Here is an 18,808-nt window from a genome sequence, read left to right as displayed (position 1 = left end):
ATTGGAAAGCATTTCTATGTTCAGTTACCATTTAAATGTAGGTTTCAGGCTGGAGAGATGGGTCAGAGATCAAAGACACTTGCTTAAATGTAGGTTTAATAGACAAGAACAGAAGATTGCAAAAATCTAAATTTTGAGCCTGTGCTCTTCAGTCTTATGAAAAACTAGAAACGTTCTTCATTACTCAAGATCAGAATTTTACCACCCCCAAGGAGGATATGAACCAGGTTCTATCACTTCTGTTTAAAAACAAAACAGACGACAAAGGTGACGTATATATACAGTTATGCAGTTATGGGGTCATCATGTGGAGCTCCCATACCTTCAGAGATCTATATAAAGTTTATCGAGTGTTTTTGTTTTTTTTAATTTCAAGGCAGGATCTTACTCTAAAACAGGCTGACCTGTAACTCACTATGTAGTGTCAGGGTAACCTTGAACTCACATCCATTTTCCTACCTCTGCCTTCTGAGTGGTGGGATTAAAAGTGTGCGCCACCATGTCCAGCTTGCAAAGTATTCTTAAGTATCCTTTCAAACACTACATCTTCGAATGTTGAAAGTGTTATTCTTAAACTCATCTTAAAGCTATTTAAATATATAGACTGACACAAGCAAAATATGAGATGATGATAAAGGTTAAGAGGGTTGTAATTACCACATAATGCCAGGAAATGAGCTGGAAGGGTACTGGTAATAACTCAAATGGGACTGGGGAGATAACTTCCTGGTTGCTTCCAAAAACCAGTCAGCCTGGGGTTCACTTCCCCAAAAACCACATAAAGCCAACAGCAGAAAGTGGCACATGTGGTATGGAGAGATGGCTCAGCGGTTAAGGTGGTTGCCTCCAAAGCCTAAAGACCTTAGTACCCATGTAAAGCCAGATGCACAGTGGTGCAAGCATCTGAAGTTCATCTGCAGCATCTAGAGACCCTGTCACGCCCATTCTGTCTCCCTCCCTCTGCTTACAAATAAGTAAATAAAAATATTTTTGTTTGTTTGAGATAGGGTCTCACTCTAGCCCAGGCTGATCTGGAATTGAATATATAGTCTCAGGGTGGCCTCGAACTCGTGGCAATCCTCCTACCTCTGCATGCCAAATGATGGGATTAAAGGTGTACACCACCAAACCCTGCTCAATAAACATTTTTTTTTGCCATTTTTTTAAAAAAGTATTTTTATTTATTTGAGAGCGACAGACACAGGAAGACAGAGAGAGAGAGAGAGAGAGAGAGAGAGAGTGGGCACGCCAAGGCTTCCAGCCTCTGCAAACGAACTCCAGACGCGTGTGCCCCCTTGTGCATCTGGCTAACGTGGGACCTGGGGAACTGAGCCTCGAACCGGGGTCCTTAGGCTTCACAGGCAAGCGCTTAACCGCTAAGCCATCTCTCCAGCCCTTTTTTGCCCTTTTTTTTTTTTTTTTTTGTGGTTTTTCAAGGTAGTCTCACTAGCTCAGGCTGACCTGGAACTATGTAGTTTCAGAGTGGCCTCGAACTCACTGCGATGCTCCTACCTGCCTCCCAAGTGCTGGGATTAACGGTATGTGCCACCACGCCTGGCAATAAGAATATGTTTTAGGGATGGAGAGATGGCTTAGTGGTTAAGTGCTTGCCTGTGAAACCTAAGGACCCCAGTTCGAGGCTCAATTCCCCAGAACCCACGCAAGCCAGATGCTCAAGGGGGCGCACACGTCTGGAGTTCCTTTGCAGTGGCTGGAGGCCCTGGCATGCCCATTCTCTATCTGCCTCTTTCTCTCTGTCACCCTCAAATTTTTGTAAAGTGACACTTTTGAATGGGTGCAGTATGTCCATTAAAGGGGAACCCAACCACACTCTTAATTTGACTGGAGACCAGCTCCATGGGAAGGAGTACATGCACAATACTGAAAACCTATGATGGGGGAGGTTATGAGCCCTAAGGGAGTAATGACTACTGGTGTCTGGGTACATTTTTAGACTATGCTCACCAAGCTGTCCAGTAAGCACTTCTTGTAATGTTCATAACCATATATTAATGCTACTCTCCCTTTAGGTTAGAGCAAGAGCTAGAGGGATGGCTTAGTGGTTAAGGTGCCTGCCTGCGAACATCTGTTCAAATCGCCAAGTCCCACCTAAGCCAAAAGCAAATACACATACACACAAGAGTGGTGTATACACACATCTGGAGAACATTTGCAGTGGCTGAAGACCCCAGGGCACCCATTCACTCAATCACACATAAATAATAGTTTTTTTCAAAAAAGACAGTGTAAGAGCCAAAAGAAGGGTAGGACTCCTTACAATGTACTCTTCCAGACACAAAATGGCCTGAATTGTCTATGACCTCGCAGTGAGTGACAATACATGCACAAAACCATCATAACAGGAGGAAAAGATTACATCAAAAACTAACAGAGAGGGGGCTGGAGAGATGGCTTAGCAGTTAAGGTACTTGCCTGCATAACCTAAGGACCCAGGTTTGATTCTCCAGGTCCCACATAAGACAGATGCACATGGTGGCACATGCATCTGGAGTTCGTTTGCAGTGGCTAAAGGCCCTGGCATGCCCATTCTCATTCTCTCTCTAAGAAATAAATAAAATATATCTTTAAAAAAATAAAAGAGGCTGAAAGAGGGAGGGGATACAATGCATAGTTGCAACTGTGAACAGGAATGTGGGGGAAAGGAATTACCACGGTTTGTGATATATAATTATGAAAGCTATCAATTAAAAAAAGAAATAAAAAACAAGTGTCACATGTGTGGCATTTGTTTGTAACAGCAAAAGGCCCTAACACACACACATACACATAAATCTTGAATATTCTTAAATGATCCTGAAGATTCTCTTACGTCAAATGTTGCCAGCTGTTTAAATACTATGGCTTTGCTCCCCCCAAAAAACACCGTTTTTATAATATACTCCCCCCCCCCTGCAAAGGTAGGGTCTTAACTCTAGCCCAGACTAACCTTGAACTCACAAAGATCCTACCTCTGCCTTCCAAGTGCCACAACCGGCCATAATTTGCTTTTGGATATCATATTAGCACAGTAAAGAAAACTCAGTTTGTTCCCCAGAGAGCAATGCCAGAACTTAAACGTTAGTTTTCAAATGGTTATTTAAGACATATACTGACGACATTTTCAATGTGTCTACTACACTATTTTTGTCTCAAGTGGTTGGCTTATAATGTGGTACAGCTCCAAGACTCAAAAAGGATAGGTACGAGTCAAAGGCAGTACTCTGCACAGATGGAGACAGGTTACAAAACTGATGGTAAGTGGTCCGCATTTACCTTAGACACTGCCTGTAGACTCTAAAACTAAATACAGAAGTATATTATTTTAAAACTGTACTCTTTAGAAACCGTAACAATGTGTAAGAACTTCAGCCAAACACATACTTCTTAAAGATAGGGAGGACAGATACAAATGATATTTCAGGACTGTACGTACAGTAAATGATCAAAAGGACTATGTAGCAAAGTCAATGGATAAGAAAAATAATACAAAGATAGCTGAAATGCAGATCAGCACTTAATACAAAAATCACATAGGAGCTAGAGATGTCTCAGTTAAAGGCACTAACTTGCAAATCCCGGCAGCCCAGGTTCACTTCCCAGTGCACATGTAAAGCCAGATGCACAAAGTGGCACATGCAAATGGAGTTCCTTTGCAGCAAGAAGATCCGACATACCATACACACAAACGCTCGCTCGCTCGCTCGCTCACTCACTCACTCACTCAAAAAGACCAGCAACAGGGACATTGTTCAAGATTGATTCAACATGAGTGCCAGAAAGCATAAAGCTTTAACAAAACATCAAACTACAATTTGTAGCAAGATGGTGGCATCCTACGAATAGCTAATAACCCCCCCCCCCCCGCAAAAAAAAAAATACAGGCTGGAGAGATGGTTTAGTACTTAAGAGCTTTCCTGTGAAGCCCGAGGACCCTGGTTCGAGGCTCCATTCCCACGTAAACCTGATGCACAAGTAGATGCATGTGTCTAGAGTTCTTTTGCAGTGGCTGGAGGCCCTGGGGCACCCAATCTCTGTCTCTCTCCTCTGCCTTTTTTGTGTGTCACTCTCACATAAGTAAGAATAAACAAAAATAAAGGAAAATTAAATAAAATAAAAATAGCCGGGCACAGTGGCTCATACCTTTAATCCCAGCACTTCAGAGGCAGAAAGAGGAGGATCACTGTAAATTGTAGGCTACCCTGAGACTACACGGTGAAGTCCAGGTCAGCCTGGACTAGAATGAGACCCTTCCTCAATAAATAAATAAGGGCTGGAGAGATGGCTTACCAGTTAAGGTGCTTGCCTGCAAAGACAAAGGGCCCAGATTGAACTCTCCAGGACCCACATAAGCCAGATGCACAAAATAGTACATGTATCTGGAGTTCATTTGCAGCAGCTGGCAGTCTTGGTGCACCCATTCTCATTCTCTCAAATAAGTAATTTATTTAAAAAGACTCGGTAGCCAGGTATGGTGGAGTATACCTTTAATCCCATCACTCAGGAGGCACAGATAGGAGGATTGCTATGAGTTCAAGGCCATCCTGAGAATCCTGAGTGAATTCCAGGTCAACCTCAGATAGAGAGAAACCCTACCTCAAAAAACCAAAAGTATATATAAAATCTTTAAAAATAAAAATGCAGGCAAAAGATGGGCTTGATGGTGCTTCCCTTAAGTCCCAGCACTTGGGAAGCTGAGGTAAGTGGGTCGCCATGAGTCCAAGACCACATTAGGGTAGAGAGAGAAATCCAGGTCAGACTAGGCTAGAATATGAACCTACCTTCAAAGTAACAACCAAACAGCTTATGTGAGTAGAAATATTGAATACTGAAAATTTTTACTGAAAAACTTTTAATGGAGCAGCAGATATGACCCAGCAGTTAAGGCAATTGCCTGCAATGCCTAAGAACCTGGGTTCAATTGCTCAGTACCCACATAAAGGCATATGCACAAAGTACTACATGCATCTGTTATTTTACAGTGGATAGAGGTCCTGACGTACTCATCCTCTCCTCTTTCAAATGAAATATTAAAAATAAAACAAGGGGCTGGAGAGATGGCTTAGCGGTTAAGCGCTTGCCTGTGAAGCCTAAGGATCCCGGTTCGAGGCTCGGTTCCCCAGGTCCCACATTAGCCAGATGCACAAGGGGGTGCACGCGTCTGGAGTTCGTTTGCAGAGGCTGGAAGCCCTGGCGCGCCCATTCTCTCTCTCTCCCTCTATCTGTCTTTCTCTCTGAGTCTGTTGCTCTCAAATAAATAAATATTAAAAAAAATATATTTAAAAAATAAATAAATAAATAAAACAAAAGGGACTGGAGAGATGGCTTAGAAGTTAAGGTGCTTGCCTATGAAGGATGAGGACCAGGGTTCGATTCCCCAGTACCCAGTTAAAGCCAGATACACAAGATGGCCAATATATCTGGAGTTCATTTGCAGTGCTAATGGTCCTGGCATGCCCATTCTCTCTGCCTGTTTCTTTAATAAAAATATTTAAAGATTTTTAAAACAAAAAAAACCTTTTATTGGAAAGCATCTATATTCGGTTACCATTTAAATGTAAATTTCAAGTTGGAGAGATGGTTAAGACCCTGCCTGGGGGTGGGGGGCGGCAGCAGAGCTGGATACAGTGGCGCACTCCTTAATCCCAGCACTTGGGAGGCAGAGGTAGGAGGATCACTGTGAATGAATTCAAGGCCACTCTGAGATTACATAGTGAATTCCAGGTCAGCCTGGGCTACATGAGAAACCCTACCTCGAGAAAAGAGGAAAAAGAAAAACCTAAATGTATCATTCTAAAACAAATGAACACACTAGGAAGGTGAAAATATTTTCATGGTTAAACATGGTAGGATTTCAACTGAGAAAGTCTGCTGAAGCCAGAGAAGGACCACTGGTACCTAGGAAAACACCTGTTACTTTGTATTATTTGCTAACCCTGTAGGTTTTAGGAAATTCTGAATTACCAAAAAATATAGGAAGTGGGTTTAGCATTGAGTACCTAATTCCTCATCAGACTCATTCACTTCATTGTATTTAATCTCATAAAAACTTTGACCTACAATTTCATAAGAGACTTGAAAGAAATTTATCCTAAAAGTTTTAAAACTTGGAGATAATGCTCTGTGGGTAAATAATTTTGCTACTATACACTCCAAATTTTCTTTGTAACCCTTCCTAGAAAGAGTGTTACATACCCACCCACATATAAGGCTTTTGGCACTAAAAAAACAAAGTAAATACATCTGGAGAGATGATTCAGCAGTTAAAAGGCTAGGCTGCAAGGCCTAAGGACACGAGTTCCATTCTCCAGTAACCCCCATAATTAATGCCAGATGTACAAAGTGGCATATGCACCTGGAGGTCATTTGCAGTGGCTAGTAGCCCTGGCATGCCCATCCTCTCATTTTCTGCCTTTCATCAAATAAATGAATAAAAATAATTTTTAAAAGGGTTCAAGGAACATCCATTTAATATCATAACCCTAACTTATGTTTAAGGACCTGAAAGGTCTTAAGAACAGCTAACATATACAACTATTTGCCTTTTATGTATAAAAATTAAAGACGGGCTGGAGAGATGGCTTAGCGGTTAAGCGCTTGCCTGTGAAGCCTAAGGACCCCGGTTCGAGGCCCGGTTCCCCAGGTCCCACATTAGCCCAAGGGGGCGCACGCGTCTGGAGTTCGTTTGAAGAGGCTGGAAGCCCTGGCGCGCCCGTTCTCTCCCTCTCCCCCTATCTGTCTTTCTCTCTGTGTCTGTCGCTCTCAAATAAATAAATAAAAATTAAAAAAAAAAAATTAAAGAGCGGGGCTGGAGAGATGGCTTAGCGGTTAAGCGCTTGCCTGTGAAGCTTAAGGACCCCGGTTCAAGGCTCAGTTCCCCAGGTCCCACGTTAGCCAGATGCACAAGGGGGTGCACGCGTCTGGAGTTCGTTTGCAGAGGCTGGAAGCCCTGGCGCGCCCATTCTCTCTCTCTCCCTCTGTCTTTCTCTCTGTGTCTGTCGCTCTCAAATAAATAAATTTTTAAAAAAAAATTAAAGAGCGGGCTGGAAAAAATGACTTACTGATTAAGGCAATTGTTTTTGAAGCCTAAGGGCCCAGATTCAATTCTCCAGTACCTATGTAAGCCAAATGCACAAGGTGGCACATGTATCTGGAGTTCGTTTGCAGTAGCTGGAAGTCCTGGAGCATCTATTCTGTCTCTCTTCTCTACTTTCAAGTAAATAAATAGAAAGAACCGTGAAGCAACTAAGAACAATGTGAACTACAAAAATAACTAATGTGACTACACTAATCCACTGGATAAGACCCTAGCAATTTAAAAACAAAGTCTCCAGTCTTTATCAGTGATCAGTACTTCAGACCAAGAATTCAAGGCTGTACTTAGTAAACCATGATAACCATATTGCCTATTAATTCACGGTGGCAACCTCTGAGGGGCAGGGAAACAACCGTGTTACAAAAATGCTATCAGTAGGATAGTGCTGCATGGCCACAACCAATGAAGTTGGGCCTGGACAAAAGCCTAAGACTTCCAATCAAAAGGCAGAGGTATGAGGATAACGGCAAGCTCAAGGCCACCTTGAAACTACATAGTAAATTACAGGTCAGCCTGGGCTAGAGTGAGACCCTACCTCGAAAAACCAAAGCTATAAAAATAAAAAAGTCTAATAAATTAAATTTAAAAAAATTAAAAAGTATGGGAGGAGGGGGAGAGAAACAGAGAGCAGGAGGGAGGGAGGAGGGGTGGGAAAGACAGAGACTGTGTGTGTGTGTGTGTGTGTGTGTGCGCGCGCGCGCGCGCGCGCGCGCACGGTGAGGGAGGGACTACATTAAATTCCTGCTGCCCATGTACAGCCAGATGCATGAAGTGGCACATGCATCTTGAGTTTCTTTCCAGTAGCAAGAGGCCTTAGTGTGCCCATAGTCTCTCAAATAAAATGTTTTTGTTTTTTTAATAAAACAGATGGTGGGCGTCATTGTGCATGCCTTTCTTTAATCCCAGCACTTGGGAAGCAGAGGTAGGAAGATCACCATCACCATCAGTTTGAGGCCACCCTGAGACTACAGAGTGAATTCCAGGTCAGCCTGGGCTAGAATGAGACCCTACCTTAAAAAAAAATGTAGGGCTGGAGAAATAGTGGTTAATGCCACTATGAAGCCAAAGGACCCAGGTTCAATTTCCCAGAACCCAGGTAGGGCAGATGCACAAGGTGGCACATGCATCTGGAGTTCGTTTGCTAGGGCTGAAGGCCTTGGCATGCCCATTCTCTTTATCTGCCTCTTTCTCTCTCTCTGGGAGGGGGAGGGTAGGGAGAGGGCAGAGGGAGAAGGAAGGAGGGAAGGAGGGAGAGGGAAAAGAAGGGAAAAGTAGCAGCACTTGGGAGGCTGAGGTGGGAGAATCTCTGTGAGTTCAACAGCCTGGACTGGAAGGGTTATTATTCTATGAAGTACAAAAAGCTAAAAGTACTGGGTGAGATAGTTTAAACATCAAAGAGGAAGTCTCTTCCAATTCTTTCAACCCAAGCTTACAAGAGCAGAACAATTGAAGAGTGAAGCACTTTTACTTTGAGAAGCCCATACCCATACCTCTTTCTTTCCTCATGGACAAACATGGACAGTCTGGCTATACAGAAAAACTGTCTCAAAAAAAGGAAAAAGATGAAATAAAAATACAGGGATAGGAGAGAGATAGAACTTAAGTTCTATGACAGAAAATCCTATCCAATTTGTCAAATAATAGTACAACTGGTTTCATGTAATCTCTCTGAAAGTACTACCTAAAAACATAAGCAGAACCTAAAACAAGTTGTGAAATCTTGATAGTGAAACAAAAGCAATGCTTTTTTGAAAAATAATTTCAGGATGCATTAAAACAAGTAACCTGAAACATACGCTGGACTAAGAAAACAAAACTAGAAACTTAAAGGGGAAAAAAGATGAAAATCTATTTTCAGGTAGAACAGAGCATTCTGATACACTATGTTTTGGCTATACTAAATCTACAAAGTGTAAGTCAAAATATTATAACCTAAATAGGAAAAAAAAAAAAAACAGCTAACAGGAACTAGGAAGTTTGAAAATGTGACCACTAGAAATGCAGGCATCATCTCTGGGAGTGAGCTATGTGCTGACTTTCACAGCCTCTGTTACTTGAATGCTTTCCCTGTACAGGTTTCTTATTTACACTATTATCAATGAGGTTCAGTCTAGTGAGGTTTACTATGCCTAAAACCTCAGAACCACAGCAGGAAAAATGTACTATTCAAGTTAAAATTTTTTCTTTTTATTTGAGAGCAAGAGAAAGAGGCAGAGGGAGGGAATGGGCACACCAGAGCCTCTAGCCACTATAAATGAACTCCAGACATATGCACCACCCTTCTCATCTGGCTTTATGTGGGTACTTGGGAGTTGAACTCGGGTCCTTAGGCTCTGCAGGCAAGCACCTTAACCACTGAGCCCACCATAAATTCTTAAATTTTTAAAAATTTTTAAAAAGTGAAATAAAAACAAGCTGGAGTTGGCTTAGCAGCTAATGGCACTTGATTGCGAAGACTGCTGGCCCATGTTCAATTTCCCAGTATCCATGTATAAAGCCAGGTGCACAAAGTGGTCCATACGTCTGAAGCTAATTTTCAGAGGCAAGAGGCCCTGGTGTGCCCATGTGTGGTGTATGTTCTCTCAAATTAAAAAAATAATAATAATTAAAAAGCTAAATTGTGGACCAGGCATGGTGGTACACACATTTAATCCCAGCACTTGGGAGGCATGAATCTGAGGTCACCCTGAGACTCCATAGTGAATTCCAGGTCAGCCTGGGCTAGATTGAGAACCTACCTCGGGGGAGGAAAAAAAAAAAAATAACTAAATTATGGGATAGAGATATGGTTAAAGTGCTTGCCTGAAAACCCAAAAGACCCCAGTTCAATTCCCAAGTATGCATGTAATGCACATGCACAAGATGGCGCGTGCATCTAGATTTTGAGGTGGCTAGAGGCCCTAGCATGCCCATTCTCTCAAACATTAAATTGACATTTAAAAACATCACTTGTTACTTCTCAAACTATCAGTATTCATACATAGCCTACCTTTACAGATGATCTAACTTTAGCCACCTATAGACTGATAAATAAAAGCTATTATTGTAGATGAAATTGTTTCTCCCGCTATATTAAAATATAGTAAGTAATAAATAATAGAAATAGCTCATTTTGACACATTTTAGTTACCAAGCCTGTATGTTTTTCTCATCTTCAAATTGCTAAGCAAAGAACCTTTTTAAAACAATGAACTTGGGCTGGAGAGATTGCTTAGTGGTTAAGATGCTTGGCTGCAAAGTCTAAGGACCCAAGTTTGATTCCCCAGTACTCATGTAAACCCAGATGCACAACATGGCCCATGCATCTGGAGTTCATTTGCAGCAGATGGAGGCCCTGACACACCTATTCTTTATCTGTCTCTTTCTCTAATAAAGAAAACATTTCTTGAAACCAAATTGTTTAGAAGAATTACCTAGAAATAATTTCTTACAAATATGTATATCTACTATTTCAAGAAAAAGAACTAAACTTGCCAAAACCACACTGTACTGACTATATATGCATGTGACTATGGATAACTTACAAGTATAATATGCCATCTGTAAACAACTTTTAATATATTGCTTAGTTGCAAGGCACATTTCAAGTTATGTAATAAGCACAACTGCCAGGTGTGATGGCATACACCTTTAATCTCTCTACTAGAGAGGCTGAGGTAGTATGATGGCTGTGAGTTCCAGGTCCGCCTGAGTAGACTGAGGCCCTGCTTATAAAAAACTAAGCACATCATTAGTACTAAGGTTCTTTAATTCATCACATTACCTAAGTTTAAAGCTATTTTAGGTCTAGCTCCTGAATCTTAATTTCTACCTCAATCTCCTGGGATTACACCTCTACATAACCACACCTGACTGAATCTTCTATTTAAAAAACCAGTATGAACAGGGTGTGGTGGTGCACACCTTTAATCCCAGCACACAGGAGGCAGGAGGATCGCCATGATTTCAAGGCCACCCTGAGAAGAGGAGACAAAATTCCAGGTCAGCCTGGACACCCTGGGGGTGGGGCAACTCCATTATGCACATTAAAATGTCTCCACAAATTTAATTAGGATATGGAGCCACTAGCTTTAGCCAATTTGCCTTCAAATAGTCACGATACTTGTGTTACAGAAAACCCATGACTAATCAAATGCCATCATATTTAAAGCTAATGCCATTAATTAGCTACAACATAGGAAAAGGTATGATGGACACCTTCTGGTATGTCATGTAGTAGACAGCACTTCTCTAGCTGTTTTATACTAGTGGCTCAACCACACCAGCTCCTTTCACCCTTTTCCCTGAAAAAGCGTAACTGGCCCTAATTCATAGCTCAATTCCCTTGGGTTTCCTAAAACTCTCCAAATTGAAATTTACTGGCAATAATCTTTTCAGAATACAGCCAAAAAAAGCTTTAAAAGGACAGGAAACAGCTCATGCATAATCTAATCTACATAAACCTTTGTTAATCTCAGATTAGAATTTGTTTTAAATTGCTTCATAAAGCAGTTTAAAAAAAACTTAAAACTTGTAGCAAGTCACTTCTAAAATGACCTTATTTGGATTTAACTTTATTGTTCATGCTAGCAAGATATTTTAGGGGGCCAGGAAGGTGGCTCAGTGATTAAAGGCACTTGCCTGCACAGCCAACTGGCCAGGGTTCAATCCCCAGCACCTACCACACAAGCATATGTGGAACCCAGGTGTCTGGTATTAGTTTGCAGCGGCAAGAAACCCTGGTGCGTATGTGTGCACACAAACACATGTAACATTTTTTAAAAACCCATTTGGGCTGGAGAAATGGCTTAGCGATTAAGGTGTTTACCTACAAAGCCAAATGATCTCGGTTCAACTCTCCAGGACCCACAGAAGCCAGAAGCACTGGGGGGTATATACACCTGGAGCTCGTTTGCTATGGCTGGAGGAACTGCCGAGCCCATATTCATTTTCTCTCTCTCTCAAATAAATAATTTGTTAATACATTTTATGAGCTGGGCTTGGTGTCATGGCCTGCATTCCTATCTACTTGCATTTGGCAGGCTACAGCAGCATGATCAAAAGGTAAAGGCATTCCTGACCAACAGACTGAGTGACAAGCTAAGCCCAGGCAACTCAGCGAGATCCTAACAAGTTTTTATTTCTTTTTAAAGAGCTGGGGATACAGCTCCCTACAACAGAGCTTAACTAGCATGCGCAAGACCGTGAATTCTGGGGGGGGGGGGGGGAGCACAGGACGTAAAAAGCACATTTTAAGAAACTAACACTTGGAAACACTAATTCCCAAGTGATTTATTAAGACTTTCATACCCCAAAGTCCAATGGAATTCTGAAATGATAAAACCTTTCACTAGTCAATGTCAAGTTTTGGTAGTACTTTAAAAAAAAAAAAGCTATCTCCACACCCCTAATCACCTCCTAGAGCTATGAGCCAAAACCACTGAATGTATTAACAAATCCTCCACTTCTCCATCTACTTAAAATACACATGTTAAGTAAGTTTGCTTATCTAACCTCATTTGCAGTGATCTAAATGTACAAATTAAAATAGTGTCTTCCTTTTTCCTGGGTTACTAAAAACTTCAATCATATTTCCACATCTTCAAAGGAATTTTCTTGCAAGGATAGAAAACTGAAGAACTCTATATATGACTGACTACATGGTGAAGTTTGCTTCCAAAGAAGCAAACCACCAAACTTCATCAAATCTTAACCACTGTGCACTTGACCACAAAATACACAATTCTACAAACACCAGCCCAATGCATTGATTCTCTATATCCCCCAGCCATGTGCTTGCAATTAGGAATACCTTGAGAACATCTGTTTATACCAACGGGCTAGTTACTTTGAGAATGTAAGCATGATCAAAAGGCGACAGATCTAGAGATTCCAGGTGTCTATTTAAATGCTGTTAAGTGAAAGATGATGAAATGGAGGACACTCACAATAATTCTTGGACTCCTGGAGGTCCTAAGACATGCTACAAAAATAGGTCTTTATTCTTAGGAAAATATAGTCAGAGCTAGCTTCCTTATGCTATACATAAAATCTTAACATCAGAGGCAGTACAGATAGTACAGATAGTTTTTGAACTGATCTCCAAACAAGCACAAACCCACTACGTTGAAAAGAAACAGGTCATTTGAGGTTTTTGGCGAAAGACAGTACTTCACACATCTAATCCAAATCAAAGAGCCTGCAGACAGCGTTCAGTGAAATGAAAGGAATGAAATAAATATAAATTCTATGGATAAATAAATGTAAAAGAATTTAAATAAGCTAACAGAACTAATTTTTTTAAATTAAAATACTAGTCAGGTACAAGCTTTTGTTTCTCAATGCCAGACTTCTGAACCACCAGACTGTTAATATCATTAAAAACTTAAATCTTTGACCCAGAATATTAATAATACTGCTTTGCATTTGCGGAAAGAAAAAAAAGGTTTATCCAAATGCTTCCAGTCCTGATCATTTTAGTTATATTACTGAAGGCAGACTGTGGTGCTAATACAGTTTGTCTTAGGAACTTGTAAAAAGTGACAGACCCCAGTTTTATAAAAACATGTCTGTGAGCCTTGATTCATAATTAGCATTTTTAGTGGTATGTCCTATTGAGTGGTATGATTGATTACTGAGTATGGTACCTTAAAAACCATCCCCACAAATCTGTTTTATGCATTGTTACCTTTAAGGTGTACATTTACTGGTTTTATACCCACCACTGAATTTCTATAGTTAAAAATTGCATGATATACAAGACTGGGGAGAAAACAGTTCTGGTGGGTGTTCTTGGAGTTTTAGGAACCTGAGCTTCCATTTACTCAAGGATTAGCGCCTCCTAATGTGTGCAGCTCTTCAATATTTTAATTCTCCTCACAAAATACAAACTGTATCATCTTTAATATAATGTTTTGCTGTTTTGGACCAAGTCGATTTTGACTTAGTACTCAAAAAGCTATACTGAACTTGTCATTTCTGCCCATGTAATTTGATGTCATCTTATCTTTTTAAACATCTTATATACAACTGTATAACCCATATCACTCCATTAGTCCATCTGTCTTTATCATGAGAAATTGTTTCTATTGTTATATTAGATATGCAACAATCAGTAAGTTTCTCATGGTGTTACAGCTGTTATCAATGAGCATGCAACTTTATATGCTCAAATCTCCCTCCATCTTTAACATGTGAGGTAATGACTAAAAGTCTTACCCAAAAATTACAATATTCTCACAAACCAACTTTCTGAAAACTGATAAGCTAAATTTATGAACACTTTTGATTGTAGTCTGCAGAAACAAAATCTTGCGTCTGTTTTGGTTAAGTAACTTTTCTGAACAGCCAGAATGCTTTTAAGGATACACTTCCCCAAGGAAGGGACTTGACTACTGGATTTAAGACTCTTTTCTTGGCAATATATACAGAATTTTTTAAACTTATCATCTGTCCATTCTTTGAAGCTGTCAAAGCCAAGAACCCATAAACAAATCACAAATAGCAATAACCTACATTAGTTAACATTCCCCCTTTTAACATGTTGACATTTTTACTAAAGATTAATTATTTTCGCATTTCCATTTCTCATATCCCATGACATTCCACACAAATTGCATTATTGCTTTATAGGCCACACAACATTCAAAATTATTTTTATATGCATTGCCTGTTTTCCTTGATCTCTGATAAGTTTGATACTGATTTTACTACAGAAATTTAAGTTTGAAAATACCAGTTAGTATTTCTTCTTCAGAACTTAATTGTTCACATCACTAATCACTACATGCATATTTAGCTCTGATTATATTGCTCAAAAACTGCACCCATTGTCAGAACAGTGCAAATGATATTTAATTTTCAAAGTAATTATAATGGCTTGAATTCAAATGAACACTGTCAAGTAATTTCACTTGAGTGTATAACATTTCATCACCACTGTTTACATTACCCTTAAGTATAAACATCAATCTTCACAATTTCCCTCCCATAAACCAAACTAAAAAAAAGCCAAATAAGTCTTGGGAACCCACAGAGCTCCATATTTTAGCGCATTGTTAAAGAACACATTTGTGAGCTCACAAAAGTGTTCATCTTTCAGCTTTAACAATGTCATTCTTTTAAGTCAAACAAACAATTCTGAGAATTAACTTAAAGACCTTGACAGTGTCCCTTAAAAATGGTATGACAGTTAAGTGCCAATAGGCATGGCAATGACCTCTTAGATGGGATCATTTAACTCCTTGGACCTGGGAAATGCCAGCACCAAGGATTACACTGAGATTCAATTTTGCTGAAGGCTACATTTAATTCACCCACTTTCTACAACCTAGTATACTTATGTTAGAATGAAATGTAAATGTTTGTGTAGCCCTCAAACTTACACTAAGATTCAAAAGAGATGTACTTTTAAAAAGCACGGGGTAATATATAAAATCAGTGGAAGAAAGTTTCATTAAGCACCAGGAACAAATTTTTGTCACCCCATACTCATTTTGTAGGTAAGTTTCAATAACCGGCAAGGCACATTTACATATATTCCAATGAATACTTATTGACAAATTTTAAATTACACTCTATGTCCCAGCTATCCCAGTAACTGACATACAACATACTAAAATGGTTTATTAAGGTAACAAAAAAAACCAATTAATGTGAAACATACAGGCTATTGGCAACCACTATTCTAAAATTATGTTAAGTACAAATGAACATACTGAAATGTGTGCAATTCTAAGTTTTTAAACCAGAAGTTTTTTCTATACTAACACACATTTATATTAATGACACATAAAAAAAATAAAAACTTTATTACAAAAATAAGTTACACTCGCCTCCAGCTTACAGTATAAAACAATTTTATTTGCAGGAATGCAAAATGATTGTTTGCCATGAGCATTTTGAACATATGACATATCTAATTTTCTCGTTAAATTTGCATTTACTGGGGAACTGGTGTGTATAAAACTTTAATTAAGTATAAGCTCTGATCTTCATCGTGGTGCCTATTGGGTATGTGATTTAACTGCAGTATCCCTTTGGGGAAGGGGAGAAGGGATTTCTTTACACCAAGTCCTCATTAAACTATAATTTTATTTTTTACTTTAAGCTATCAACTTAGGACTTGGCAAAAATTTCTTGAGGGTGATTCAATAGAGGATGCTTCACCACTGAACACTCACTGTCATCAAGGTGCTTTAGAAAATTAAAAACAGCACAAATGATTGTACTCTACTCTACAAGTTATCATGACCTGTATAAGAAATGGAAAGCTGACTCACATTTTTAGTGATCAGCAGTAACAAATGCACTAATGAAACATACCTTTTACCTAAAAAGCTAAACTACAGCCAGATACTAATTTCTATGATTTATGAAAAAACTTCAAAATATCCAAATGTCAGGCTTTGCTGTACAATTGTCAGTTTTAGTCTGACTTTTTATAAAGGGACACTGCAGTATTTAGTACAAGTTCGGATGCACTTTTTTGAACATCTGATGTCTTACAAAAGTAACATCTTGCTAAACTATTATACATCCAAATAACTACAATATCTGAAGAAGCAAGGCTGCTTTTTCAGCCACAAAATACGACAAAAGCAAGGCCTGTTATGATGGTCATGAGGAAGTCTTACAAGCCTCTGAAACTAAAGGCAACTAAGAATGTTACATTTGGTATATTAAAATCTTACCCTCATATCATATTTAACAAGCCTTGCTTTTATCTACAAAGATTTTCTATGTACAGTACAGACAGGGTATAGTTCAATCCTCTGCTACTGAGGTAGTTAACCAACCCTTTAAAAAAGGTTCTGAAAAGAACCACTATCTGGAATGCCTGACTAACCAGCTCTGATGATTACACCTGAAACTGCATATCTGAACACAATTCAAAATTGATTACTATAAAAAAGACAATCATGATTAACCTTGGTGAGCAGAAATAAAATTTAAGGATAACAACAGTGGCATTCATCTGTATCACTGCAATAAAATTTAAATGCACAAATTCAAGAGAATATTTCAGAATACCACTGCTGAGATCCTTAATTTAAAAAAACAGGGGAAAAATCTACTTAGAGCAGATTTTTTAAGAGAACTTTATTCTTTATTAAGATATCATGCTAGAAGTTATGAAGGATTTCTGTTGGAACACATTTGGAAAATAGAGTAGCTTTAGTTTAATAACTTGCACTGCAGAGAAAATTGTTAAAGAAATTCATATCAAAGTCCAAGTATTAGTTCAATGTCCCATATTTGATTCCATGATCTTCATAGGAAGGTCTTCTGCAATAGAATATGCTCCTACACAGCCGAGATATTTAAGGTTGCTTGATTTCCTTACCATTACTCCACTGCAAGCTTCTGGTGTAATCCCACATAGCAAGTCAGTCTTCATTGTAACAGGTCAGGACCGGCCTCGACCCCTTTTCCCTGCTAGCCAGGTAACAAAAGGAATCAGTTAGATAAATTTTAAATTAATCATGTGTACAAACATAATGATAGCATTAAAAAAAAATTTTTAAAGCTTTAACATAGTAAATCTTATTTATATGAAGTCTATCCAAACAGTTGCCTTTGTATTAATTATTTAATTTCCTTTTACTTGGTTTTTCACTCACAGTTAAGGTTTGATTTTTTTTCTTTGACATTTGGGGAAAGAATAATTTGACTGAGTTTTTAAAAACCCCATCCCCTTCCTCACAAATAGATTTTATTTTAAAATATTAGAAGGTCTCTAAAGGAAAATCTAGCAGAAGTTATACCTTGGGACATTTGCTCCCACTTACTTGCAAGAAATATTTTTTTAAGACATACAATGATCGTATAATATACTCAAAGCAATCTTGACTATTTAAAATTCACAGATTAACTAAAATTTTATTTCAAACTCATGTTATCTTACTGGCCATATGTTAAGGTCTAAAATTAGGGAAAATTGTACTCCATCCACTCTTTACCTACACCTTTCACCCTTCCCCAAGAATCCTGTATTTTCCAATCAATGCTTTTATAAAGACAGACCATATGGCCAAAGCAAGTCTCAAATGCAAATGGCAACAACCAACTAAGCTTTTAGATATATGATCGAAAACCTATGAAGAATACTTTCTATCTGGTACATATTTTCTAATTGTAAAGGGTTTCTCCCTTCCTTTTAGTTAAGGAAGTACAATGCATTAAAGAGAATTCAGCTACCCACATTTATTCCCATCATTTTCACATTAGAATTTCTTTGCTGTCCCATCGTGTACAAAATGGTCAAGAAGGCAACATATTCACTGAGTTTTAGGTTAAAAGTTAGGACAAACTTGAAGCAACTGAAAGTGCTTTATCAGTGTGAGCTGCAACCCTTTGAAACAACTTGCAATTCTCATTATACAATTCATCCACGACAATTAAGAGCTCTAAAATACTTACCAACTTAAACTTAGTACATGTACTATTAATGAATTTTTAGGGGGAACATGAAGCCTGTTGTAAAATACCACTTTAAACCAGAAGCAAAAAACTGCATAAATCACTGTTGTGTAATGTGCAGATATATTCCACACAAACATTAACAAGGCACAAATCCCTTTAATTGGCCTTGACATGCTATACAATTTTAATCAAATTTGCAGGAAATTTTGTGAAAAACGAATTGTAAACACAATTTTAGTAAATATACATTTAAGTGTGAACTTTTTATTGAATTAAACAACAGCATATAGAATACAAATAGCCAAAATGGTT

At 38.8% G+C, this 18,808-nt stretch overlaps 1 protein-coding gene across 2 annotated transcripts in view; it reads right to left on the bottom strand.

The window, feature by feature from the left end:
* Positions 1 to 13,051: 13,051 nt before the first annotated feature.
* Positions 13,052 to 18,808, bottom strand: part of LOC101616730 (synaptotagmin binding cytoplasmic RNA interacting protein) — a 42,655-nt gene continuing 36,898 nt past the window's right edge. The window contains exon 12 of one of the 2 annotated variants that reach the window (XM_004660451.3): positions 13,052 to 17,509. In XM_004660451.3, coding sequence (XP_004660508.1) covers positions 17,468 to 17,509 — 42 coding nt within the window. In that variant the 3' untranslated portion in view covers positions 13,052 to 17,467. The remainder of the gene's footprint in view (positions 17,510 to 18,808) is intronic. The other variant, XM_004660452.2, reaches the window with a different exon arrangement.

The sequence above is a fragment of the Jaculus jaculus genome, chromosome 10 (assembly GCF_020740685.1).
Source record: "Jaculus jaculus isolate mJacJac1 chromosome 10, mJacJac1.mat.Y.cur, whole genome shotgun sequence".
Lineage (NCBI taxonomy): Eukaryota > Metazoa > Chordata > Mammalia > Rodentia > Dipodidae > Jaculus > Jaculus jaculus.
The sequence above is the reverse complement of the archived record's forward strand: the minus strand, read 5'-3'. Positions and strand labels throughout refer to the sequence as shown.